At 46.1% G+C, this 26,493-nt stretch overlaps 1 protein-coding gene across 4 annotated transcripts in view; it reads right to left on the bottom strand.

Moving 5' to 3' along the window:
- LOC147420128 (5'-3' exonuclease family protein) overlaps positions 1-24,015 on the bottom strand; it is a 73,005-nt gene extending 48,990 nt beyond the window's left edge. The window contains exons 1-8 of one of the 4 annotated variants that reach the window (XM_086504388.1): positions 23,803-24,015; positions 23,615-23,731; positions 7,121-7,179; positions 6,960-7,019; positions 6,811-6,864; positions 6,592-6,640; positions 6,462-6,509; positions 6,315-6,380 (exon numbers count right to left, since the gene is read on the bottom strand). In XM_086504388.1, coding sequence (XP_086360514.1) covers positions 6,315-6,380; positions 6,462-6,509; positions 6,592-6,640; positions 6,811-6,864; positions 6,960-7,019; positions 7,121-7,179; positions 23,615-23,731; positions 23,803-23,814 — 465 coding nt within the window. In that variant the 5' untranslated portion in view covers positions 23,815-24,015. Of the gene's footprint in view, positions 1-6,314; positions 6,381-6,461; positions 6,510-6,591; positions 6,641-6,810; positions 6,865-6,959; positions 7,020-7,120; positions 7,180-22,618; positions 22,911-23,614; positions 23,732-23,802 lie in introns of those variants that run through there. The other 3 variants (XM_086504389.1, XM_086504390.1, XM_086504391.1) reach the window with 3 other exon arrangements.
- Between the last annotated feature and the right edge of the window lie 2,478 nt (positions 24,016-26,493).

The raw sequence follows: 26,493 nt of genomic DNA, 5'->3' as shown, positions 1-26,493 counted from the left end.
CAGAGCCTTGGCAAGAATTTTGTAGGCTGAGTTGAGAATGGTGATGGGGCGCCACTGTCGAATCTCATCCAAGGAGCCACCCTCCTTTGGAATGAGGTAAATCAGGCCCTCACTCATGCTATCCGGCATCACTCCTGTGTGCAGAATGTACTGAAAGGCACTACAAAGATCTGGGCCAAGCAGGTCCCAGTACTCCAAGAAGAAGCTGGGAGTCAGCCCATCCTCACCTGGACAGCTACCACGAGGGAGGGCCCTAAGAGCCGTGTGCAGCTCCTCAAGCTGAAGAGGTAACTCAAGCCTCTGCCGCATCTCCTGAGTCACAAGACAGGGCATCTGTGCCCAAACCTGCTCCCTGCATACATCCCGTCTCTCTGACTCGGGCTCAGCCGACAGTAGCTCACGGTAAAAGTCAGTAGCGAGTGCACGCATATCCTCAGGCTCACAAACAACTGACCCATCGGGTCTCCTCAACTGATTGACCTTGGCATGCGAGTGCCGAGGTCCCACTGTCTCAAAAAAACCACCTGTCACCCTGTCACCCACCTGAGTCCACTGAGATGCCTGTCGATGAAAGGCAAACTCATGGCGCCTCTCCTCTGTGCAAGCAAGCTCCTGTCGAGCCTGCTGTAACTGCTCCTCCAACCATGGACTGTCTGGATGCTGCTCCTGCATCCTCTGTAGTGAAGCAATGCCTCGTCTGAGACGCTGCTCCTCCTCTCTCGCTGCAGCCCGTCGAGCCAGAGACTCCTGGAGAAAGAAGTGGCTAAGCTGAGCTAGGCCTGAGGCCACTCTGTCTGCAAGTGGAGCCTGGCTGTCCATGCCCTCTGTCCATAGAGCCTCGACCCTCTCTCTGAGTGCTGAGTCCAACAAGACCCGCTCTGGGATGCGAAGCATCGTGCTCCCACTCCTCTGCCTATCTGCCACTGTGAGAATCACTGGTGCATGGTCCGAGAAGGATGTCCCTGCCGGGATGCCCACTGATCCCCCCAAGTCACTGAAGTGGTCACTAGTGTAGAAGCGATCTATGCGCGATAGATTCACTCCTCCCACTCTGCGGTCCGATCTAGAGAAGGCAAGACTCTCTGGAGGCCTCACAAAGCCAGAATGCTGCCATGTATCCGAGACCCTCAGCGTCATACAAAACCTCTCCCAAGCTGCTAACTCGACTCCATGCACAGTAGCATGGCTGCCTCCGATCCTGTCAGAAGGGTCCTCCAACATGTTGAAGTCCCCTCCTACACACCACTGGTCAACCTGTGGCAAAGACTCAACAATCTGTGACCAAAACTCTGCACGAGCACTCGCCACATTGGGCGCATAGATGTTCAGGAAACCCACAAGGCTACCCTGAACCTGTATAGTAATCCACTGAGCCCTGCCTGGTACAATAATCCCTCTGCCCGTAATGGCCTGCTGAAGTGAGTCCGCAATAGTCATACATACCCCACCCTGGATGCCTCCAGGTCCAAAAGCAGCTGACCAAAAGGTATCATAGCGTCCACGCAAAATCTGACCACATCGCCGAATGCGGCTCTCAGACAAATGGTGCTCCTGAAGCATAAGGAGATCAATCTCTCCTCCCACAAGGCAACGCTGAAGCTCCTGACGCAATCGGCCCCGCTGTCGCTGAAACTGGGGCCCACCTAGTCCCTGCACGTTCCACGAGACGATCCTCATGGGGAGCGAGAGAGAACAGATGCTGCCGCAGCAGCAAGACGAGCTATCTTCGAAGCAGGCTTGGATGGGGAGTAATCCGCATCCGAGCGTCCTCTAGATAGGCGAGACTGCAGTGAGTGCCTGGTCCAAGCCCAAGCAGAGCGAGCCGTGCATAAAGCAACCTCCTCTGTCCAGGAGTCCTCATGAATGAATACATAGCAAGGCAAACACTGCGTATCAGCAAAAAAGTACACCACAATGTGTCTACATCCTGCTGAGTTTGGGGGTGTCACCGCAAACTTGGCCAGTGGCCACAACGTCTGCAACAAATCTGTAACGCCAAGTTCTCCCATGTGGTGAGAGAACTCGAGAACCTGTGTATGCAACCATCCCACCACTGAGTCGAGGGACCACTCTGTCTCAGTCCTGCCACAGAGGGGGAAGGAGAAACCAACTGCTGAGTCCAAGGCCTCTGTCCCCCTAGCGGCGAGGAACAAAGCGTGGACTCTTAAGCAGGCTGCCTCGTGGTCTGCTGCGGAGTCGCCAAGAAAACGAGTAAACCCGTAATCGAAGAAATCCCAGTGGCGTCGGAGGTCAATGCTCGTCAAACCACGCGGGATAGCTGCAAGAGAAGATGTCTGAATCTGCAGAGGGGGCCGCATGAAGGGCTGACCCTCTCTCGCTAGGCGACTCGTGGCAAAGGCGCTGCCAAGAGATCTCCTAGCCGTCGGCGAGGGTCCAGTCTCCTGAGCCGACTGAGGTACTGAAGCAGGAGGAGGGGGAGAAGGGGCTGGGGGGGGCGGGGGAGAGGAGAAGCGAGGTGGGGCGGCAGAGACATGGGGGGGGCGAGGTGGGGGGTGAGCGGTAGCAGAGGGCGGGGGAGGGCATGAGGAGGAGGAGGGGAGATCGGAAGGCGGAGCGGCTGGCGAGGGTGAAGCGGAGGTGGAGGCTGGCGAAGGAGGCTCCTCCTGCTCAAGAGGCCCAAAGCGGTTCCCCGTGGGAACCCACTGCTGCTGAGTAGGCACCTGGGGGCCACTCTGAGTGCCAGGCTGACGCTGTGGCCCCTGGCGTCGACGGCCACGGGCCTGCTGCCACCCCTCCTCCGCTGGAGCCCCAGGCTCGGAGGGTGGCGTTGAATCTGTGCTCTGTGTCGCTGGCTGTGGCTGCGGCCCAGCCTTGGCAGGTTGGGGCTAAGGCTGGGGTGCGGGTCGTGGTCTCCTCCGTGGACAGGCCTTCGCTAGGTGGCCCATCTGTCTGCAAATGAAGCACTGGTTCGAGAGACCCGAGTACTCCACACTCTGTCGAAACCAACCCCCACTCACCCGAGGCAAAAGGATGACCTTCGGGAGCGTGTGGGTATCTCTGACCAAAACTCGAACTGAAGGGATGCCAGCCGCCTTGGCAGCTACTGATGCTGCCGTACGAGGTGTCTCCAGGACTGTCCCGATGGCGGAGCCAATCCTGGAGAGAAGTGGAAGGTACTCCCTCCGTAAACCCGGAAAGCAGACTGAGATGGGGATGTCTGCCTCCTCTACTAGCACATCCGAAGTCGGGTCAAAACCATGTCGCCACTGTCGAAAGTGGGCGCGTGATGCTCGGATGGCCAATGGACTCATAGCAATGACCTTGGAAGCCATCTCGGAAGTCTCGAACTCAATCTGGTAGTACCCCCGTCCGAGAATCTGGACATCCAAGATCTTGCCCACCTCTGAGAGAAGGCGGGCCTGGAGAAGGTCTCGCAGCCCTCCTCTGCTAGGTCGAGTGCCGAGAACCTTGCAGATGACCGAAGTCGCCTGCAATCTCTCTACCTCTGCGGCAAGGCTCGCTTGCTCTGTAGGCGAGAGAGCAAGTCGAATGGTGGGCTCAGTGGGGTCGGGCGAGGGGGCTTCATCAGAGTCCCTCTGTGGCGAAGCTGGAGCCTCCATTTGTGTCTGCTGCTGTAGGGGAGGGGCGGAGAAACGTAGTCGAAAAACGAAGCTTTTGCAGGACCGAGGATGGCCGTCGTGAGGAAGGATTGGGAGGCGGGGCTGGGGGGCTGAGGCAGAAAACGGGGCGGCAGGCAGGAGTGGGGGAGAGCTGGCGAGCAGGTGGGCAGGGCGGGCATAGGGCTGCGGGCAGGCTGGGCAATGCGCTGGCGTACGCGCAACAGGTGCGGGCGGCAAGGGCAGGGGGGGAATGGGCAACGGAGGCGCGCGAGGGCAGGGGGGGGAGGGGCAGGGGGAGGTTGCGATGGCGAGTGGGTAGCGCAACAACAGCAGCGAGCTCTCTTACTTCTCTCTCAGTTTTTCACTAGAAGATTTGTTGTTTCAATATAAGGAGCCCTTGTATCACACATTCGATCAATCAAACACAGAGTCTTCTAAGTCTTGTTTCTGAGTTCAGTTCAAGTTTCTTAAGTCTTAATCATGAGTTTAAGTACTTAATTAAGGATTAGACTTTAGTACCTAGAATCCTTACACTCACTCAGTAAACCTGTATGGTCTGATGATCGGCGGTGATGTAGTCGGTGGATGGCCTTCTTGACCATCTCCGTTGTGAAGAAGGATGGGTCGAGTCCCGGGAGGTTGTGGAATCGAAGGTTGGTTCGGCACCTCATAGAGTTTCTCTGTGTAGTCGTGCCATACCTGTGGATCCTCAATGCGGGTAGTCGGTCGTGGCTTCTGAAGGGTGCGCCACGTGTGGCAATGTCCATGCTCATGAACAGGTGATATAGCTCTAGCTCATGTGCCTCCTCGAAAGCTCGCCGCTTTCGGCGTGTGAGTATCTTCATCTGGCATCTGGTCTCTCAATCAATGGTCTCTCAATCAATGGTCTCTCCAAGAGTACGTTCTGCACGCAGCTGGCGGTAGAGATCAATGCACTCATCATCGTACCAACGGTTCTGTGGCATGGTCCCTGGGGGGGAGTGTGGCATGTATGGGTGGTGTGTGGGAAAGAGCTGATGGCTGATGTCTGAAGAACAAATGTGATGTGAAAGGCAAGCATAGGTAGTGGTTAGAGGGGTGGAGCAAGAGAAGTCCCTTCTCGACCTCTGCTGAGTATATGGGGACTAGCTCATGTGTGAAATGGATCGTGGTGTGTGGGGTGTGGTGTCGCCAGTGAAGGAGAGTGCCACATAGGTGTGGTCGGCTCCAACCGGTATGGGTGGGATGGTGAAAGAGCTAAATAGGTGGGTGGCCTCTCTGGTCCCATGATGTAATCCAGGCTACAACTCCACGTGGTATGCATGTTAGTCCTCCTGAAGTAGGCCATTGTGCCATCCTGTTATAAATAACGAGGCAGTGCTGGGAGCCTAATCTGAGCAAATGATGGCCGTACTCTGCAGGGCGAGCTGTGTCTGTTGACTCTCTCATGGTGGCCTCCTCCTATATGGAGAATAGTGCCACCAGGTCCTTATGTCGTATGTCTCACACCGATTCCTACCTGTCCTCGCGTTGAAGTCTCCCATAAGGAAGACTTCCCCTAGTGTAGAGTACTGCATAATCTCATCTGAGAAGTATGTGTATGGGGATGGTCTCTCCTCTCTCTCCCCTACTGTCTCTGTGGTAGCAAATCTAGAGCCTAAGGGGGCGAAGTAGCAGAGGGCGATGTAGATAGTCCTGGCCTGTGATAGCTCAAAACGGATCCAGAGGTGACGGGCCCATGGGCTCGTGCAACATCTGTATCCTTCTCCGGAATCCCTGTTTGATGAGTATAGCCACCCCTCTTGACCCTCGTGTGGTGTGCTGGCGAGTGCTCTCTCGATGTGAGGAGTCCCACTGAAAGCCTTGAATCTTTGGTAGACTCCGCTCTGGACTCTCATGTGTCTCTGTCAAAAGAATGATGTCCCGTCCTCTCATCACCTCCTCAAGTCTCTCTGGGTGTGTCCATAGATACCCGTTGCAGTTCCAAACGACGAGGTGGATCACTTCATGTGTCCCATAGGCGGCGAGTCCCTATGCGATGGTCTTGCCATCAATGATGACCCTACTATCTCGGTATACCGCCTTCTTCCCTTCTTTGCGAGCTTTCTTGACTCTAGGCATGCATGCTCGGCGGTGGTCCTGTTGCATCTTGGTGAGGTCGTCGTCAAGGTAGATAGGGGGGCCCTCGAGCGCTCTCAAGATGACCCTCTTTCCAATGAAGGATGTTCGAGACTCCTCGGAGGTGAATTGGAGGATAAGGGCTCTTTTTTGTGAATCTTTGCTAGCTCTCAACAACATTTAATTTTCAAAATGTGTACTGCATTGCTGTTGAGGCATGTAGATCTTTAGATCTGAATTCTGACTTAGACTGTCCTAAAATGCTTTATATTTTTATCAGCAATAAGTGTAAATCAAAATGGAATACGTCAAAAATTAACCCTCTCATGCGCAGTAGAAATCTTTGTCAAGCTCTGCATAATATCCCCTCTACAAGTACAGACACACACTTAGACTAGCACCCAGAATCCCCCCCTTTTAACTCTCTTTTATCTGAAAAACAGTAGTGTTCAACAGAATTTAAAGAAGAAATGCATGCCTCAGTGGCTCGAGTCCCACTTTAGTACATCCATTTATGCCTCTATAATCTCTCTTAACTTTTAGTAATTTTAGTACTTTGTCACGCTTTTCGCAGATCATAAGTTGTACTTCTCTCCACATTCAAACCAGCACTTCGTGGAAAGGGCAAAGGATGACCTCAATTACAGGTACTCCCATCAAGCGGAGCAGCTTGCGGCAATCTTCATTGTGCTGCTTTGTGACCTAAAGACATGATTCACTTATCAGATGGTTCTGAAACTATTCATTAAAAAAGCCACATTCATAGGATAGATTAATTATTACCTTGACAGTTCGCTTGCTGTACTTCTCTATCTCCGCCTTGTCCCCAGTCTGCTTGAAGCAACACAAAAAACATAGGAACACTCCGGAAGATACAGGGATGGTTTGTCCAAAACAAAGAGTAAATGCCCACCTCTACTGCTTCAGCCAAACCAGCAGTAGCATCTTCGCGCCTTGAAAATCTGTCAAGATTTAGAATAAACCTCAGAATCAACTCCATCTCTTGAAATAGCATTTGAGTCTTAATAGATCATTGCATGCACATCTTCTCTTAATAGAAATTAAAGCTTGCCTAAAACAAAGAATCCCAAGTTCATGCCTCATTAGTGGAAATCAAATGATAACCAATTACCGCTTTGAAAGCTCTGCTTTCTTCAATTCAGGAGGCTTCCCGTCAAAGACATACCTGGATCAAAATAGATTGACACAATTATGTAAAAGAGACACCCCATTGCCACAAAATAGCGTACATGGGATTCAAGAGATTAAAACAACACCTACACTGGTTTAATGCCAGCTTCAAGCAAACGAATGGTCCGGGTAAACATGCCCTGCAAGTGACTGTAGAGAGCAAAGACCACCTTAAAAGAAGACAACAGGAGCAGCACACTAACACAATGAATAAACTGGCGACTAAACTTCAACAAAGACTTTGTCACTACCTTGTTACTTCACCAGCCTCATTTGTAAGCATCTCAGTCCCTACACGGCCCACCACAATCTGTCATAAAGAAACACACATAAATGCGACAGCGACTTCATAGATTCCCATGAAACTCCAAAGCCTTATCCCATACAGGATACGCCTAGCTTCCTGCAATGTGGTCCCTATGTCAACTTGATGACAGTTTGCATGTGAGTAGCTTCTTTTGCAGCATATCTACAATTGAGGAGATGATGTGAAATGTTGGCTTTATTAAAATAAGTTGTAGAATAGGAAACCCTTCTCTTGAGATGCATTCATCGGCAAGTGCTCTAAATTCATGCTTCTACAAGTTCTTCCTACTCTTTCCTATGGTCCGTTGGGTGTATATATTTTCTATCTTTATTTATATATATGTTGCCTATACAAATACCTGTATACATGTATGTGTGTGTACAGAAGGCACACTCACATCTAGATTCATAAGCACATACATAGTAGGGGTGGGTGTGTGTGCATGTTTGAGGTTGACACACACACACACGTAGTGGGGGGGGGGGGGGGGGGGGGGGGTGTTTTTCAACCTATGATGAGACTGTCAGACACCTGCTTTGGGATTGTTGTTTCAGCAGGACCTTCCTTGACCGCATATTAGCATGTATGCGCCTCCGCTTTCCCTTGGCAGTTTTCCACAAACGGTTATGGGCCTTCAGCATTTTCCCATCTTGCGGTCTTCTTTACATGGGTTAGATTTTGGTTTCTATGGTCTCTGTGGCGTCAACGCAATTTTCAAATGTTCCATCAGCATTATTCGGATCCCTTTCCTTCGTTCAAGACTTCACTTAGGCAATCCTTAATTTTTGCCCTTGATGTTGGGGACATATCCTTGGATATCCTACAGCTCTTCTATGTTTGCTTTTAGAGCCTTCACTATACGGAACACTTCTGTGTTCTGCCCTTTGTATCTGATCTTTTTGATGAGTTTTCCTCACTTTGAGGTTTCCAATTTGTAAATTAACCAAGAAAGATCTACATTTGAAAAGTGTGTGCATGTTTAAGTATAGGTACACATACATACATGCAATGAGAGAGAGAGAAAGGAAGGTAGAGATGGAGAGAATAAGTGTCCATTGTGTTGGAAAATTAAAAAAGTGAAAAAGCAAATAAATTTTCTTGCATGAGAAACAACCCAAATCTATTCTTTTGTTTATGTCTACAACTAGTATATAAGTATCATTATGTCACTAAATATTGCCCAGAAATAGGTGAATACAAGCTCTTGTTACAAAGGTTTAAACCTCAAAGTGTCAATTGTTTCAACAAGTTTCGCCAAAACGTTTCAAGGGTTTTGGGGTTTCAAAGTTGTCGAACCTAAGACCTGAAACAAGTTTCGCATTTTGCACATTTCGGGGTTTAGGAGTTTCAAAGCTACGAAACACGTTTTTATGTCACACTCCTGTGGATTGATACTAAGGGAGATACAGAGCCAAGCACTTGCCACCTAAAGACACGAGTAAAACTTATGATAATGAGTGTCATAGGGTTGGAGAAAGTTGGATTGATTCACACGCTATGGCGATGCGTTTGGTATGGGTTAGAGGACTCAAAGGGAACCACATAATACTGATGCAAGTCAAAGCACTAAGAAGGGATGACGAGTTGAAACTTGAAACGAGTGTCAAGCAACACTACAGTGTGATAGATTTGTCATTAGGGAAGGGCAAGCACATTAGAGCATTAGGGTTGATTTGATGAGTAAAAGACTTCGTATTTCCTAAGAACAAATCATGGAGGCTTGCCAAACTAACACAACAATGGAAGGATGTAGTCAAACCTATGATGAAGGAGCCTACCAAATGCTGAAGTTTGGCATCTCTTTGGATTCATGCACATGGTATCGATATCTCCACGAGATGAGTGATAGGGAGTGAGGATTGTTTTGTGGTGTTGTGCCTACTAGCTGCGTGAGGCAGATGATTTCCTCTCATGGTCATGTGTGGCCATGTCAAGCCCGTGGGGTGGTTCAGATGATTCTCTCTGATGGTCGTGTGTGGCCACGTCGAGCCCATGGGGTGGCTCTTGTGTGTGTCTACTCTCTAGCAATCATGAAGTATTTTTTGCAAAGTCTTGTTGCGCCTTCTTTCCTTTTTTGCATATATTCTCCCCTATTTTCCATGTCGTGGGGCTGGTAGTGGGGTCAAGCAGCTTGTCAAAGGCCCCATACAAGGGCAAGGGGGGTACCCACTTTGACCATCTTCTGAGGCCATCTTGGCCAACCCCTCACAATACCTTGGGGAATCCCTAGAAAGGAAGTAAGCTCAACCTCTCGTCAACCCTAGAGGGAAGAGCAGACCTTGCGTTTTTTAGGCAGCCCCACCCTCGTGTTATTGGGCAACTAATGGTAACAGCTTTTGTTACACATTGCCTTTCGAGGGGAGGTCCATGCAAGGTGGAACCATATGTAAAAGGTACGTATTCGGCACATAAAGTACACAGTCTTGCATGGATTGAAATTTAAGGTACGTAAAAATACACAACATAGGTTAAAAAAACCTTTAAAAATAGAGAAACATAGGAATTTCATAATATAAACCTACAAACATATAAACTATCACTCCATATAGCCGATTGGAGAGACCTACTTGCCTTAACTTATATAGTGCAGATTGAGGTAGGTTGAGCAAAGCCTAGAATGATACTAATGACAAATGTCCCTGTTGCTTCACATGATTATAACTACCTAAGCCAAATACTGAAGTACTAAATGATGCGACCACTCCCCAGTGCCTGTGATCCTATGCAATCAAAGGGTATGCAACTAACTAAAGTGCTTGGACATGCACGTGTTGCGAACAAGCTCACAAAGGCTTCCTAGGTTGTCATAAGCCCTAGAAGTAGGAGTTACAACTTGTCCACACGCACATAGGGTTAGATGTGCAACGACATCCCCTTGTGAGGTGAGGTACTAGTGATGAGCTGCATGGCTTTCGTGTAGTCCGCCAACAACTCCGGGTGATCTATGAGAAATCCTCCTTGATTCACACTACTTAGTGGGTTCCGCAATCCTTGAACTTCAAAAAGTACTGTTGTGTTTGCTCCTTTGAGCTGTGCCAAAAGCGATGTAGTAAAATCAACTACGACTCCATGACTTCAACTTTGTCTACAATCTTAGGTTCATCTTCTTCAAGAATCTCCTTTGGAGGATTTCCCTGAAACAACTCCGACCAAGAAACATCGAAAATGGTGTGCATTGACCACAAATTAGGTAACCGCAATTTCATACATATATCACTTATCTTTTTAATGACTGGAAATGGACCATACATCCTAATAGACAAGTCGAGACACTTCTTTTCTACTTGTTTAAGTCGTTGCTTCATGATGCTGAAATCTGCGAATAGCGGGCTGAATCTGCAAACTCTAGTTGATCTGACCGTGCCGCGAGGATTTGCTGCGGGAAGGTGAGATCTACGAGGTTTGGGGGCTGCGGTGCGGAGTCTGACTACTGAAAACTGAAAACGCTAATGCAAATGGATGTTCTATCATTGGGAATCTGCAAAACGCTAGGTGATCTGCAAGTTGCAAAAACGCTAGGCTGATCTGTTGTCTGTTGCAAAAACGCTAGGGAATCTGCTGCAAACTGCTAACGCCAGGCTGATCTACAATCTGCAAAACGTTGCGGCTGATCTGTAATTGCTGAAAACGCTAGGCTTGTCTTGATGGTTGAAAAACGCTAAGTCCTTTTGCCAGTCTTGCTGAGAAGGCGCACTACAGAACTGGGTTCCCTGCTGCCTCTTCTGCCAGAAAGTGCTAGCGCTAGTTTTCTTATATATATCCTTCGCCAATTTGCCCTACCTAGTTTCCCAACAAAGTCACTTAACAATAATAAGTGAAAAATGACTAAAATAGGGAAAATGGGTTCTATGCACTATAAAATGCTCCTAATGGGTACTGACTGTAATCTGATGATCATGCTGTGTGCAACCAGAGGAAATGCAACTACTCTTAAGTGTTTGGACATGCACGGTCTGCGAACAGACTCATAAAGGTGCCAGAACACTTCCTAAGCTAACTGAACCCTTGTCATGAAGTAGCTTGTCCACATACACATAGGGTTAGATGTGCACGTGACATACTCTATAGGAAACAAATTGTATCTTCCAAGCCACAACTCCAAAGGGATGCTGTCACAAACTGGTGACGTGGCTAGCTGCCCATGTGTATACACACACCCTGGGAAATGGAAATGATCTGAAAAACAGAGCACTCTAAGATTCGGAGAGCTGCCTCTTACTTTAAGGGGAATGCTCGAACTTGGTGGTCCACGCTTCTATTAGACAAGACAACGCCAATTAAATGGTTGAAATTCAAAAGGCTTTTTATTTCTTCTTGGCTGACTCGAGAGTATGAACGCAACATACGAATTGCTTGGAACCATCTTCGAATGACCAAGAAGGACACAGTGGACGCTTATTGCGAGAGATTCTAGAGCTCTTTTCTACCCGCCTCTTCATTTAAGAAGATCTCGTTCAAGGAACACATTAAGCGGTTTACCTTGGGTCTTCCTACAGAGATCCGAGATCACTGCTTAGAACAAAAGTCAGCTTCCATTCAGGAGTTGATGAGTCATGCGAAATGAGGTTTAGCCATTCACTCTGGCAGTCTGACCTACCCCACAGATGAGATCATGACGCAAAGAGCCGAACAGACTTCGAAAAATGAAAGTAGAAAGAGAAAGAGCAACCCAGAACAGAAAGAAAAGGATGCACAACCCAAACTTACTCCTCAAGAGCGGGCTCGCTACATAAAGGAGGGGAAGTGCTTTGGATGCGGGGAAACTGGGCATATCTCCGCGAAGTGCCCTAAAAAGGCACAGAAAGAATAGAAACGCCAAGGATGACAAAAGGCATGAGAGTTAGAGAGCAGCTAAGGACCGTGGAAGAAAAGGCAAGATGAAAACAGGACTGGTTCCAGATTGCGTGGGTACTGACCCCAGCACGATGGACGAGAGTACAGAACTTTGCCGAGCTTAGGGCAAAGTGAAAGACCAAGAAGCCCTGATCTTCTTTGACGGAGGAGCCAAGGCCAACTTCATTTCAACAGAATTGGCGGCGCGGCTCGAGATCACTCCCGATCGGATAGGACCACTTGCAAAGGCAGTTCTAGTGGCACCCGACAAGGACATATGCATTGTCAGGGGTATTTGGTGTCACGTGACACATCCAACCCTATGTGTCCGTGGACAAGCTACAACATGACCAAGGTTCAGTCAGTCCAGTCAATCTAGATTAGAAGTGATCTGGCACTTTTGTGAGTCTATTCGTAGACCGTGCATGCCCAATCACTTAGTGTAGATGCATATCCTCTGGTTGCACACAGCATGATCATAAGCATTCCCAAAATCCGTCACGGGAATTTTCCAATGCATTTAGCCTATTTTCCCTATTTTTGACATTTTTCACTTATTATTTTTAAGTGACTTTTGTTGGAAAGTAGGTAGGGCAAATTGAGTAAGTCTGTATATAAGCAAACCTAGACTAGCACTAAATGGCAGAAGAGGCAGCAGGAGCCCAAGCTCAACAGGCAACTTCTCAAGCAAGACCACCTTGGTGTTCCCCCTCCAAGCAAGAAGAACCCATCAACCTAGGCGATTCCACCTCCACAGCCTCCTAGCGGTTTTGATCTTCCTCATTGCCTAGCATCACAGATACATAGCGGTTGCAGTAGATCTTCACCGCAAGGAGTCCCAGCACCTAGCGTTTCCAGATTGCAGCCCTAGCGTTTTTCAACCCAGATCGCCCTCACTTCTAGCTGGCGTTTTTCAACAAGGAAGCAACAGCAAATTCAGACCTAAAGACCTGCAGATTCAGCCCTAAAAGACCAGCAAATTCAGCCCAAAGAACATCAGTTTTCAGCCCTACAGTAGATGCAGATTTTCAGCCATAAAGACCAAAAAAATCAGCGTTTTCCATAGCGTTTTCGGCAACATCAGATTTGAGCCCATAGCGTTCTTGGACAGCAAATAAAGACCTTCAGCCTTCAGCCCTAGTGTCGGCCTCGTCATCGTCGTCGTCGACATAGCCTAGACTTGCATCAGTCACATGCATCCCCATTGTAACAATTTGTGCAATCATTAGTAGACCACTCTCGCCGATGAGTGGGGCCTTCGGAGGAGGGTTTTACGACGTCTCTGGTGTCGTATCTCTCTTCTCTCTCTATCTCTCAGTCTCATACACTTGCACGCACAGTGTCCACTCACTTTGTTCGTGATCATTGCACTCTCTCATTAAGAATGGAAGGCTCTCCCTTCCATAAGAACAAAAAGGAACCTTGAGCACAGTTCGGAGCACTCATCTTGAGCAAAGTTCAAACATTCATTCCGCTGCACCTTACATTGGTATCAGAGCTTTGGCAGTGTTCTGTATCACTCGAGGAAAGAACCACAAGAATCACAAGAATTTTTTTTGCTTGTTGCCGTCGTACGAACCAAAGTTCGCTTGGGCGTGTCAACTCCTAATCGTGTTTTTGAAGAGTGACGGGAATCCCAAGAAAGAAGGGCTTGTCCAACCTCCCCTTGTGCCTCTTTTCACTCTTTGAGAGCGGACCGTGCACTTAGCGGCCGGCCAATCGACGTGAGGTGAGAAAAAGCAACCTTGGTGTGAGCACAAGGCCGCCAAGGGGTGCGCCCGCGGCAAAGAGCAGAACTCGGGTGAAGAGAAGATCCTTCTCTAACACAGATTGCAAGCGAAAGAAGAACCTCGAGACCCGCAAGAACCTCAAGAACCCAAGTTCCTCGTGAACTTGAGAACCCAAGACCACAAGAACCCAAGGCTTCAGTGGATGGTCATCACTCGAAGCAGAATGGATACTTCGCTGAGAGGTGATGAGCGTGAGAGAGGCGAAGAAGAATTTTCCCCACCAGGAGGTTTTTCCGACCCTCCCCCTTCCCCATCTACACCAAGGATTGCACTAACTCCTATGGAGGCTTTGGACCATATGTTTATGAAAAGGAAGTTAGAACGCGAAGCAAGAAGAGAAGAAAGAAAAGCAGAAATGGAGCGCGAACACCAAGAAAGAATGACAGCCATAGCGCGTAAGCGCGAGCAAGCATGCTTGGAAGCCAAAGAAAGTCAAGCCAAATTGGATCGCGAGAACAACGAAAGACAAGCAGAATATGACCGCTAGAACAAAGCAAGACAAGAGAAGGGCGACAAAAACATGAAAGAGTTGTGGCGACTCTTTTCTATTGTGCAGGCACAGATGCAAGAGATTCGGGAAAAGGAGACTCTCTCCGTCTCTTCTTCTCCACAGCATGATACATATGATTTGCATGATGATTTGAATGACAATGATTTGTATGATGATAAGCATGATGATTTGAATGATAATGATGAGCATGATGATTTGGATGACAATGACAAGCATAATGATTTGCATGATCAAGATGTGATTTCTCACAAGCATGATGATTTGCATAAAGATGACGTGATTGTTCACAAGGATGATGAGTTAGTTGATGCTTTTTCTAGCGAAGCTAACCTCGTTGCAGATTCGATCAATCACGAAGGATCGATCTTGGCTCTCAAGCCTAGGTCCAAAGAACCCCCTCAGGAAGAACCAATCTTGGCTCTCGAGCCTAGGTCCAAAGAACCCTTGCAGGAAGTACTATGTGTTCGAATGATTCATCAGCACGCATTGTTCGAGTGTTTCGTTCATGATCGTTTCCTGTATTTTAGTCAGTGTCTTTATGTGATCCCTTTTCCTAGGCATGACATATTGTACGTTGAGCACGTTTCACTCATGAATGAGCGCGAATGTATGCCGATTGTTCATGAAAAGCTGAAAAGTATGCATTCAAGGAAGTCACATTCCATGTCTCTTCGTTGGCATGACACATTTGTAGGCTAAAAGTATGAGCTCCAAGCATGGGAATTTCCGTTGTGACTTGCCACAATTGATTGATTTAGATCAGAAAGAAAAGATTCGATCTCATTGTTTGCATGTGTTTGATAAACGGTTTGTCACTCCGTCTCTATGTTCATCTACATTGCATGCACAATCTTTGAGGAAGACAAGATTTTTTCCACTCGCTTTACATGGAATGGGTATGTTCATGGTTTTGTGTTGGAAGTGGTTTCAAGAATTTTCAGCCATGGAGATTCTTGAAGAAGAAAGAAGCATGATTCGCGACGAAGTTGAAGCATTGAAGGATCCTGAGAAGACTTTGTGTCGCTTTCGGCGCGGCCCAGAGAAGCAAGCGTCGCAGACCTTTATGAAGTTCAAGTACAGCACGACCCACACATCAGAGTGGGCCGGGAAAGAGTCACTTCCAGGATTCCGGATGTTGTTGGCAATCTCCCTCGACGCCATACAGTTCAGTATCAGTACCTCACTTTGAAAGGAGGGGATGTCACGTGACACATCCAACCCTATGTGTCCGTGGACAAGCTACAGCATGACCAAGGTTCAATCAATCCAATCAATCTAGATTAGAAGTGATCTGGCACTTTTGTGAGTCTATTCGTAGACCGTGCATGCCCAATAGTGTAGATGCATATCCTCTGGTTGCACACAGCATGATCATAAGCATTCCCATCAAAATCCTTCATGGGAATTTTCCAGTGCATTTAACCTATTTGCCCTATTTTTGACATTTTTCACTTATTATTTTTAAGTGACTTTTGTTGGAAAGTAGGTAGGGCAAATTGAGTAAGTTTGTAGATAAGCAAACCTAGACTAGCACTAAATGGCAGAAGAGGCAGTAGGAGCCCAAGCTCAACAAGCAACTTCTCAAGCAAGACCCCCTTGGTGGTTCCCCCTCCAAACAAGAAGAACCCATCAACCTAGGCGATTCCACCTCCACAGCCTCCTAGCGTTTTTTATCTTCTTCATCGCCTAGCATCACAGATACATAGCGGTTGCAGCAAATCTTCACCGCAAGAAGTCCCAACACCTAGCGTTTCCAGATTGCAGCCCTAGCGTTTTTCAACCCAGATCGCCCTCACTTCTGGCTGGCGTTTTTCAGCAAGGAAGCAACAGCAAATTCAGCCCTAAAGACCTGCAGATTCAGCCCTAAAAGACCAGCAGATTCAGCCCAAAGAACATCAGTTTTCAGCCCTACAGTAGATGCAGATTTTCAGCCATAAAGACCAAAAAATTCAGCGTTTTCCATAGCGTTTTCGGCAACATCAGATTTCAGCCCATAGCGTTTTTGGACAGCAGATAAAGACCTTCAGCTTTCAGCCCTAGTGTCGGCCTCGTCATCGTCGTCGTCGACATAGCCTAGACTTGCATCAGTCACATGCATCCCCATTGTAACAGTTTGTGCAATCAATAGTAGACCGCTCTCGCCGACGAGTGGTGCCTTCGGAGGAGGGTTTTACGTCTCTGGTGTCGTATCTCTCTTCTCTCTCTATCTCTCAGTCTCATACACTTGCACGCACAGTGTCCACTCACTTTGTTCGTGATCATTGCACTCTCATTAAGAACAGAAGGCTCTCCCTTCCATAAGAACAAAAAGGAACCTTGAGCACAGTTCGGAGCACTCATCTTGAGCAAAGTTCAAACATTCATTCCGCTGCACCTAACATTTGGGGCATGAGGACTTTTACATAATGCCTTTGGAAGGTTGTGATGTCCTCTTGGGAATTCAAGAACAACGCCATGGTCAACTATCGGGCGAGGAAAGCGACATTGACCACAGAGAAGGACAGAACCATTGTACTCGATATAAAACTTAAGGGCGAGTCTGTCCCTATTGTATCGGCTTTGGCCATTTCTAAATTAATGAAATCCAGTCTGTTTGTTTACTCGATCTTTTGAGTGATGTGGATAGGACAAATATGTCTGAACTTGATAAAGAACGCCAAGATTTTCTCCTCTCATGCCGATTGCTTCTCAGAGGGCCTGCCATGCGAGTTACCACCCGCTCGTCCTAAAGATTGATCTTATACCTGGAAGCACACCATCGAACCGGCCACCTTACTGCATGAGCCGAGCCCAGAACGAAGAGATTATGAACCAAGTGAAAGACCTCTTGGAAAAGGGTCTTGTCCAACCTAGTACTTAACCGTACTGCTCTCCAGTGTTGTTGGTTTTGAAGAAAGACAGATCTTGGAGAATGTGCATCAATTATAGAGCTCTCAACAAAATCACAATCAAGAACAGATTTCCGATTCCTAGAATCAATGATATACTTGACCGACTTCAGGGATCCTCGTGCTTTAGCAAGATCGACTTGAAAAGTGGATATCATCATATCCGAATTGTGCCGAGAGACGTCTACAAGACAATCTTTCGGACGACTTTTGGGTTATTTGAGTTTTTGGTGATGCCTTTTGGAACTGATAGACGAAATGACTGCAGGATTTTGGTCTGAATGATCTCGAATAGACATGGTTGCAATAGGGGTTAGTAAATCGAGCATCTAAGAGTTCCTCAGTGGATCTAGATGCAATTGCTAACTGCATTGCCGATAAATCATGCTCTAAGATCCGAATGAATGTTGAATGTGATTGGTCATGTGATGTCGAGTGATATCCTGTGATGTCGTGTGATGTGACTGTCGATTGGTACATGTGCTAGATGTGTGTTCTTAGTACGTCGGTACTAACAGTCAGTGTCTATTAAGGCAGTTTACGGCTTGTGGCTGTTTTGCAGACGTAATCAAGGGCGATTACAATGCTTTCAAGAGGGGGGTATGTCACAAACTGGTGACATGGCTAGCTATCCATGTGTATACACACACTTCGGGAAATGGAAATGATCTGAAAAGCTAACGTGGCTGCGGAAATTCCGGCAGGACTGACACGTGGCAATCGTACGGACACCCGGAATTTGCGGAGATGCTGATGTGGCAACAGCAGAGGCAATTTGCTTTTTGCTGGCTGATTTTGGCTACGCAATTTACAAAATTGCTTTATGGCTACTTTTCCTACGCAAGAGGGGAGAGAGAGAGAGAGAGAGAGAGAGAGAGAGAGAGAGAGAGAGAGAGAGAGAGAGAGAACCTTTTTGCTTTATTTTATGCAAGAGGTTCAAAGAGAGAGAGAAGCCTTTTGCTTTATTTTTGGCAAGTGCTTTTAACTTGAAGCTTTTTGGGACAGCTTTTGGGACTCTGCTTTTCGCATCCCTTGTAATCTTTAAATATGCGGGCAGGGCCTCATAACTCGGAGCATCTGGACGCAGAGTCTGAGTGTGAGCGCCTGCCTGCACTCTTGTACTTTGAACACAGATTAATACAAAAAGAAATACGAAAAGGGGCGCCAGTCTTTGGGGCCACTATCTCTAGGCACAGAACTCCGCAGGACCAGTGTCGAATCAATTGTGAACTGTGAACTGTTTTGAAGTATTTATTTGTGGTGTCACGGTAGATTCTCAACTTGGAGTGTCGAAGTCTGTTTTACAGATGCTTTCAAGCCTCAAAAATTCTCTGCAATTTTTGAAACAAAAGTTTTGAAGACACCAAATTTCAAATCTATGCATCACTATCTGCAAAATTGGCACGAGCAGCATGCAACCATAGCACGATTATAAGCGGAGAAGGCTAGTCGAGGGCCAAAAACTACATCTGCAAGCATGGAGGCACAACGACCATAATAAACTAGCCTCTTGCTTGCTTAAAATTCACATCACTTATATACAAGTTTTAACTTAAACAACACCCGTACAAGCACATACAGTGGCCCATCAGTCGACAATACATAGGCAACTTGCCTTGCACGTACATGTACCTGAGACAGCAAGCTAAAAAGACCACAAAATAAAATCACAAAGACTCTTATGTCACTCCATGGCATCACTGTATGTACAATATGTACAAAAAACGGTTCTTCAAAATGCGCACAATGCTACGGCTGAATGTTGATGCAAAACACTAGGTTGATCTGCAAAAAACGCTATGCTAATCTGGTGCAAAAATGCTAAGCTGATCTGATGCAAATACGCTAGGCTAACATGATGCAAAAATGTTGATGATGTTGGGGTGTTGGCAATGGAAACACTAGGTGCTGAGGTGTTGTGGGCGTTGGATGTCCATGCAGGTATTGAGTTCTGATGTCCTAAAAACCAAAGGCCAAGTGACTCTTTTATAGGTTTTTTAGCCATTTTCCCTACCTACTTTTCATAAATGTCATGTCAAAGTCAGTGACTGTTCATATGCCTATATGCTTAAGTGACTGTCCATATGCCTCTTAAGTGACTATACTATGCAAGTGAGGATATGCAACTATGACCTGCCGGATCATGCACGTCCTTCTAGAGGCTCACAAAGAGCCAAGCTAGATCCTAAGCTATACTAACTAAGATTGATGCTGACTTGTAGCCATAGCTTGTCCAGGTGGCTCAAGGGCAATGCGCACGTGACAGCTAACAATTCGCATGACCATAACACTTAACGAGAGACTTGTCAAGATCATTAAAAACTTGGGGCACACTACTTTGCTCACAAGTGGGTTCTTTCTTAGGAGATTCCTTAGGACAATCTCTTTTCATGATAGTGTGACATTGAATGTGACTGAAAACATCATCCTTCTTTTCCATAAGCGGTTCTTTCTTCGAGACTCAACCAACCTCCAACTATTCCTTTAGCAGCTTTTCCATAAGAGTCAACATAGAGGTTTCCTAAGTTATAGCCTTTCCTTTATTATCATTGTTAGGTGAAGAGTTTTGTGTTTTAGGTATAGTGGAAGATTGAGAAGAAGAAGAGTTACCATTGTTCTTACCATTATGCTGATTCTGCGAGGTATTGGAAGGTGACTTGTTCGTCTCCTTAAGCTTACCTTTGTTGTGCTTCATTTCTTGCTGTAGTGCGATCTTGACGACGTCATTGTAGTCAGTAGGGCGTAGGACCTTCATATCATATTTAATATACTCATCCAAACCAAAGCGGAAAGTCTTATTACAATCCTTATCTAACTTACGCAATTGAACACCAATCTGCAAAATACGATCTAAAAAGACATAACAGAAGTCCCATTTTGCTTGAGATCTCGCCAATCTTCTTTGAACCAATCAAAGTATTGTGGTAGTATAAAGCGGTCCTTGAGCTTAGCTTGGAAGTTGGCCCAATTGTAAGACAGTGGAACGCCACCTTTGGCCCGCTCAAGATGCTCGGCCATTTATGCCTCTTCCCAAGCTTGATACCAATTAATGGCATCACCCGACAAATACATTGCAACTGTCAAAACTTTACCGTTGCTTCTTTCCTTTTTACTAGCAAAGGAAGGGTTAAATGATGCAACCAAGAAAAAATCACAATGGCATCTATCTTACCATCATACATACTGAAAGTCAACTTCTCAATGATTGGATTCTTGGAGTCGTTGTCGTCTCTTCCCAGCCTACGCAATGACTCAATGTTTGCCTGGGATGGATCACCCTTCGAAGAGGGGAACTGGTAGACCAAGTCCTGCATGTGTAGGTCTCTCTGGGCCTCATGCTCTAGCTCTATAGCGACCCTCTTTTCTTCAACAACTATACGTTGAGCTTCATGTTCCCTCCCTAGAGCCATTCTTTCCCTTTCTACTACAAGCCACTAAGCCTCCTGTTGTAGCATCATCTCCACCATTGACTTCATCAAAGCCTCCGTAGAGGTTGGTGCAATCCGTGGCGAGGATAAGGATGGAGGAGGTCTCGGAAGCAACAATCCTTGTGTAGACTTCTTCTCCAACTTCAAACTGGTCACCTTCACACAGAGTATGCATTCCACTTCGAGTGATGACCATGCATTGAAAATTGGGGTACCAAGGTACTTGGGTATTGTGGTACTAGATCCTTGGTACTGCTTGGAATCTGCACCGCTTAACAAGGCTTTTCTTTTACCCACGCTCAACTCCTTCCAACGGGTGCACCCCTTGGCAACCTTGCACTTGCACTTGCACAAGGTTGCTTTTTCCCACCTCACGTTAATTGGCCTACCGCAATGTGCAAGGTCCGCTCTCAATAAGTGGAAGTGATGATCTATGGGAAGGCTCGACAAGACCTTTCCTAGGTTGCATGCATGTCACTCTTCAAAGCACACATTAGAGATATCGAAATGCCAAAGTTTTTCTTGGGTTACGTGCCAATCATGACCAAGCAAAAAAGAAAATTGTGGTTCTCTTGAATAACAAGTCTTGAGTTCAACTCTTGTCGGATAGATCTTTGAGGTCTCTTGGGATAGTTTCCCACGACGTTAAAAATTCTCTTCTTCTTCTTCTTCTAGGTTCTTTCCTTAAGTGAATTACCAAAGCACTACCAAAGAGCTCTGATACCAATGTTAGGTGCAACGGAAGTGTTGAAGGTGATAGCTCAGGATAAGTGCTCTCCGTACGTACACAAGGTTCCTTTTACTTAATGAGAGATGTACATTAGAGAGAGACACACACACACACACAGAGGAGAGAATGATACTGCGAGTGAAGGTTCTGTGAGTGATAGACAGAGAAAGAAGACTAACACCAGATGAGGTCCCAAACCCCCTCCAAGGGCTCCCCACTCTATTGCTAGAAAGGTATTTGCTTTAGATTGCACAAATGTTGATACAATGTATCTAGATGCTGAGTTGTTGAAGATATCATGCAATGGATGCTTGGATCTAAGAGGCTAAGGGCTGAAATCTGAAAACGTTAGGGCTGACCTGGCTTGGATCTGCAAACTCGACATGGCTATGGCTGAAAACTGAGAGGCTGATCTGTGATGTAGAAATGCTAGGGCTGAGATCTAATGTCTGAAGCTTAAGTTACTAACACTAGTGTATCCGTTGGGATGCTGATGGATCTAGCAAATGTAGATGGAAAAACGCTGGTAAGGAAAGCTGCTGGGGATGGGAAACACCAGGAGGCTAGAGAAGGTAGAAAATGCTAGAGTGTTGCTGAGGTGTTGGGCACTGGCTGCCCATGGGGTGGTACTATACTGAATGCTCAAGGGGTGTGACCCAAGGGGTCACTTATATAGTGCAGCTTGGGCTAGGTCGAGCAGAGCCCAGAATGATACCCCACGACTAATAATGATAAATGTCACTTATTAATGACTTATTCATTGAATAAGGGTTGCTTCACATGTTTATAACTACCTAGGCCAAATACTGAAGTACTAAATGCAACCACTCCCAAGTGCCTACACCTAGCAGACACCTGCGGTGATCCTTTGCAATCAGAGGGTATGCAACTAACTAAAGTGCTTGGACATGCACGTCCTAGGAAGAGGCTCACAAAGGTGCCAGAACACTTCCTAGGCTGTCCTAAACCCTAGAAGTAGGAGTTACAGCTTGTCCACATACACATAGGGTTAGATGTGCACATGTCGTCATAAATATGCCAAGTCGCACATTTATGCAAATCATTTATCTATGACACATGCCTACAAAAACACACTTAAGACTCTGGCCAGCCTATCAGGCAGACAAATACATGCTCAACAGGCAGTACAGGTACGACTACCTACAAAAAAAACCCGTGTGCTCCTGGTAGATACTGGGAAACTCTTCACACACCCGCACTAACCCTACGAGGCGAGGTCCAAGTATTGAAAAGTCAAGTACCTTGGATATTTCAACCCTTACATTGCTCTGCCACCAATGATGCAAATAGTAGCAACTGACTCAGCCTCACTCTGTTGAAACCACCAGCTCAGCCAACCTATCCAGCATGGCTGCCCTATACAGTGATCCTTCCACCCCAATGAATTCTGATCTGATCTGCTCGGCCTCTGAAAGCCTCTCTCGCCAGCAAGAGGGCCTATCTCAAGCCTTCACATCCTCCATGTCAAAGCTTTTGAATCAAGTACCATAGCATGTCAAAAGCGCAGAGCAAAAATGCATACACACGAGACACCTGATCACAAAAACATCCACAATGAGAGAGAATGTGTATGGGAAACAAGCTTGACATTGCACCAATAACTATGACTGGATGAGCACAAAAGTGACTGCCCCATAGAATGCTTGCAGCTTAGGTACTTCCCTGGTGATTTGTCCTAGGTACTTGAAAGAAATTATTTAGGAGAAACCCTAGAGCATTACTATGTACAACAAGCCGACATTTACATGCATAGGTGATAGAATGATAAAAACCAAAACAACAAAAATTATGTAGAAGGAGAAGCAAAACCGATGGAACCAGCCCTAAAAGCCTAAGTAGATCTAGTGATTATTGAATTCCTCGTGATGGTACAAAAAATTGTCAAAAGAAGAAAGGAGACGGCAGTAGACTTCTCTAAGAAATCAAATTTTGATTTTGTTTCTACAAAGAACTTGCAGTGAAAAGAGAATCAACAGCATGAAACATACAAAAATGAGAACAAACTTTGAAGTTTATGCAGAGATTTGAAGTAGTTTTTGTAGGCAAAAACTACGTGGAATTTGACATGTGGCAAGCATCTCTTGGATAAAATATTGACATCTCTCTCTCTCTCTCTCTCTCTCTCTCTCTCTCTCTCTCTCTCTCTCTCTCTCTCTCTCTCTCTCTCTCTCTCTCTCTCTCTCTCTCTGTGTGTGTGTGTGTGTGTGTGTGTGTGCTGGAAGAAAGGGGGTACGTACCAGGAATTGATAGATGCTCATGCTAGCATCAATAGCAATTTTTCGGCCAAAGTAGCTCTCAAATTTCTGCTCACTCATGCAGCTAGGGGCGTTGTCCGACAAAAGCTTCGTCAAACCCTACATACGCAGCAACATCAAAATAGTGGGTAGGGAAATACGTTCACAAGCTGCGAGTGACAGAGCTCTACCTTGATTCCCATGATGCTTCAGTCGCAGGCGTAGTTGGAGGAGCAGAGAGACCCTTCCCGCCAATTCGGGTTGTCTGTTGGGTGGACGCAAATTCTTAAAAGTACCAACGGACAGTGAAGTGGGCAACTAGAGTGCATTGCATTGAGACTCGAGTAGAGCAACTAAACAATGTGTTTCTATTTGGATTTTCAAAATGCGCGCTGCTCTCCGCCTTCATTTTTTTCTCGACACTTTTGCCGGCATCTCCTGAAGATTCGCTTTTATTCAGAATTTCTTGAAATCGTTAGGACATACTGATAGCTTTGTAGATTGATGCTTTTGACTAGGTCCTAGATGCTGGGATGCTGATGGTGTCTAACATATAAATCTCTTGCTTTGGAAGGAGATGATTTAGAGGAGGGAAAGAGAGATGCCAAAAATGAGAGAGTTGTGTAGGGAGAGGAGAGAGAGAAGAGAGAGTAGAGGTTAAACGTCATGGGAAGAATCCCAAGGGACCACATATATACGAGAGAGAAAGAGAGATTTGTGCTTTCTTTTCATCAAAGTGTGCTACCTTGCTAACTTGATAGTTTATATGGTAGGTTGGGATCGTGGAGTTTCAACTTTAATCCATGTCCCTCTTAAAACAACCATAAGAAAGACTGGAATTGGGTTAGTTTAATTTTTTGAACATATTTGTACGATTGTATTTTATTGTGTGGTGGTCTATTTAGACTTAGGTCTGCCTTTTTGGCTAATGAAATATATCAATTTCAATCTGTTCTAAAACCTTTTGATGGGTTATACCCTTCCAATTATTGAATAGATATCATGATTGAAATTACAGGAGCTTAAATTTGAATGATGAAAAGTAGAGTTGTGTGACCTCGAGAGTAGAGAGAGAGAGAGAAGCTTTTCCTCCCTACATGCCTAATTTCCATTTCTTGCTTGCAAGTGCTCCTCCCAACAATTGGCAAGTGAGTAGCCCCCCACCATGTTGTCCTAACGCAATGGCTATCAATCCCATCTCTCTCTCTCTCTCTCTCTCTCTCTCTCTCTCTCTCTCTCTCTCTCTCTCTCTCTCTCTCTCTCTCTCTCTCTATGTCCCTGTTAGGACAAGGGTAGGACCCAAAGGCCACAGCCTTGCCACGGCGAGCTAAGCATGAGCATAGTTCAAAGGTCTCTTAAAGGTAGGCTAGGTCTACCTTTAGGAGGAGTATGGTTCATTGAAGAATAGCATGCTCAGTTCCTAGTCCTCACATAGGCATCAAAGCACTCGAGGTTCTAGGGAAGAGGAGAGTCATGGAGGTTCTGCATGAGGCTTGCATGGACATATGCTCTCTCTCTCTCTCTCTCTCTCTCTCTCTCTCTCTCTCTCTCTCTCTCTCTCTCTCTCTCTCTCTCTCTCTCTCTCTCTCTCAACGTGTGGTGGGCTTAACGTGTTCCACCGCTAGCTTGCACAAAGGAAGGTGCAAGGCCTACGTAAAATAGACGACGGTTGATCCCAAATCATTGCGCAATGCCTTGCTAAGTCTTTTTGCCTTTGTGGTGGGGGCAATGGGGTGCCAACCTTCTCTGCGTTAGCTCACCTTCCTCACCCCTTAGTGTCTACGCAACAAGCCACGCCATAACTTTGCTTTGTTCGTATTGTTGGGCACTCCCTTGGGTTATTGAGTACCAAGTGGCCACAACCCCATCAAGGGGCCCCTCCCACTAGCAAAAACAATTCCTTTGGCAAAGAAAGTTGGCAATCGAGTCATGAGGCCTCATCAACACGATAAGTATTGAACTTCAACAATTATTTTCTTCAAATTTTGGACAAATTGTCAATGGGATGAACTTACCTTCCATTGAAGTTGATCAAATTTTAGATGCGATCTCACTTCTATATGGAATTTCAACATTTCATTTCTATATTTATACAAATTTACCAATCGGAGCAACTTGCCTTCCATCAAAGTTTATCAAATTTGAGATACAATCTCGCTTCCATATTCTCCAAATTTCATCAACTTTATGTTGGAAGCTTTTGAAGAGATTTTTTCCTCACATGCACGAGCATTCAAAACATGCTTCTGCGACCGATTCTTGACTGAGATCCATTTCAAGATTTTTCATTGAAGGTCATCAAATTTGCTACATTTTTTTCAAGGCTTGTGTTCAGACACACTTTCTTGCCTCAAGCAAAGGCTTCTTTGGGGTGCTCAAGTAAACAAGTACTACTAGTTCTGCCATCTCTTTTGAAGCTAAGTTTTTGATGTCTCTCTTTGGAGCAATGTATGATCATTAATTTTTAATAAAAGTATGCAGTAGATGTCACTAAGAGTGTGTAGTACATGTGTTTTCAATTCATTGTTTAGCATTGATTTTGCTTTTAAAAAAATATTACGCTTCTTGTAGGGCTACAAGCAAGTACAATTGTGTTGCTAGTTTTTTTTTTACGTGCATTAATGTTTCGGAACCCTACGTGTGTGTCATTTGATGATAGCTTAGTCCCATTTTAGATCACCTTTTTCTATTCAAACTAGAGGCAATGTGCAACAGTGAGAGTGTAATGCCTTGGGAGATGTAAAAATCCAGATCCGGCTTCATTATATCAAGACACTATGAGTGTGAAGTATGACGTTAGCAGCAATGTGCAGCCGTACAAGCACACAGTTTAAGCAAATTGATGTAGGTGCAATTTTGGTGCATCCATGATTGGGCACACT

Source organism: Adiantum capillus-veneris, chromosome 28, assembly GCF_014529385.1.
Source record: "Adiantum capillus-veneris isolate H3 chromosome 28, ASM1452938v2, whole genome shotgun sequence".
In the NCBI taxonomy this organism is placed as follows: Eukaryota; Viridiplantae; Streptophyta; class Polypodiopsida; order Polypodiales; family Pteridaceae; genus Adiantum; species Adiantum capillus-veneris.
This window is presented reverse-complemented; position numbering and strand designations above follow the sequence as displayed.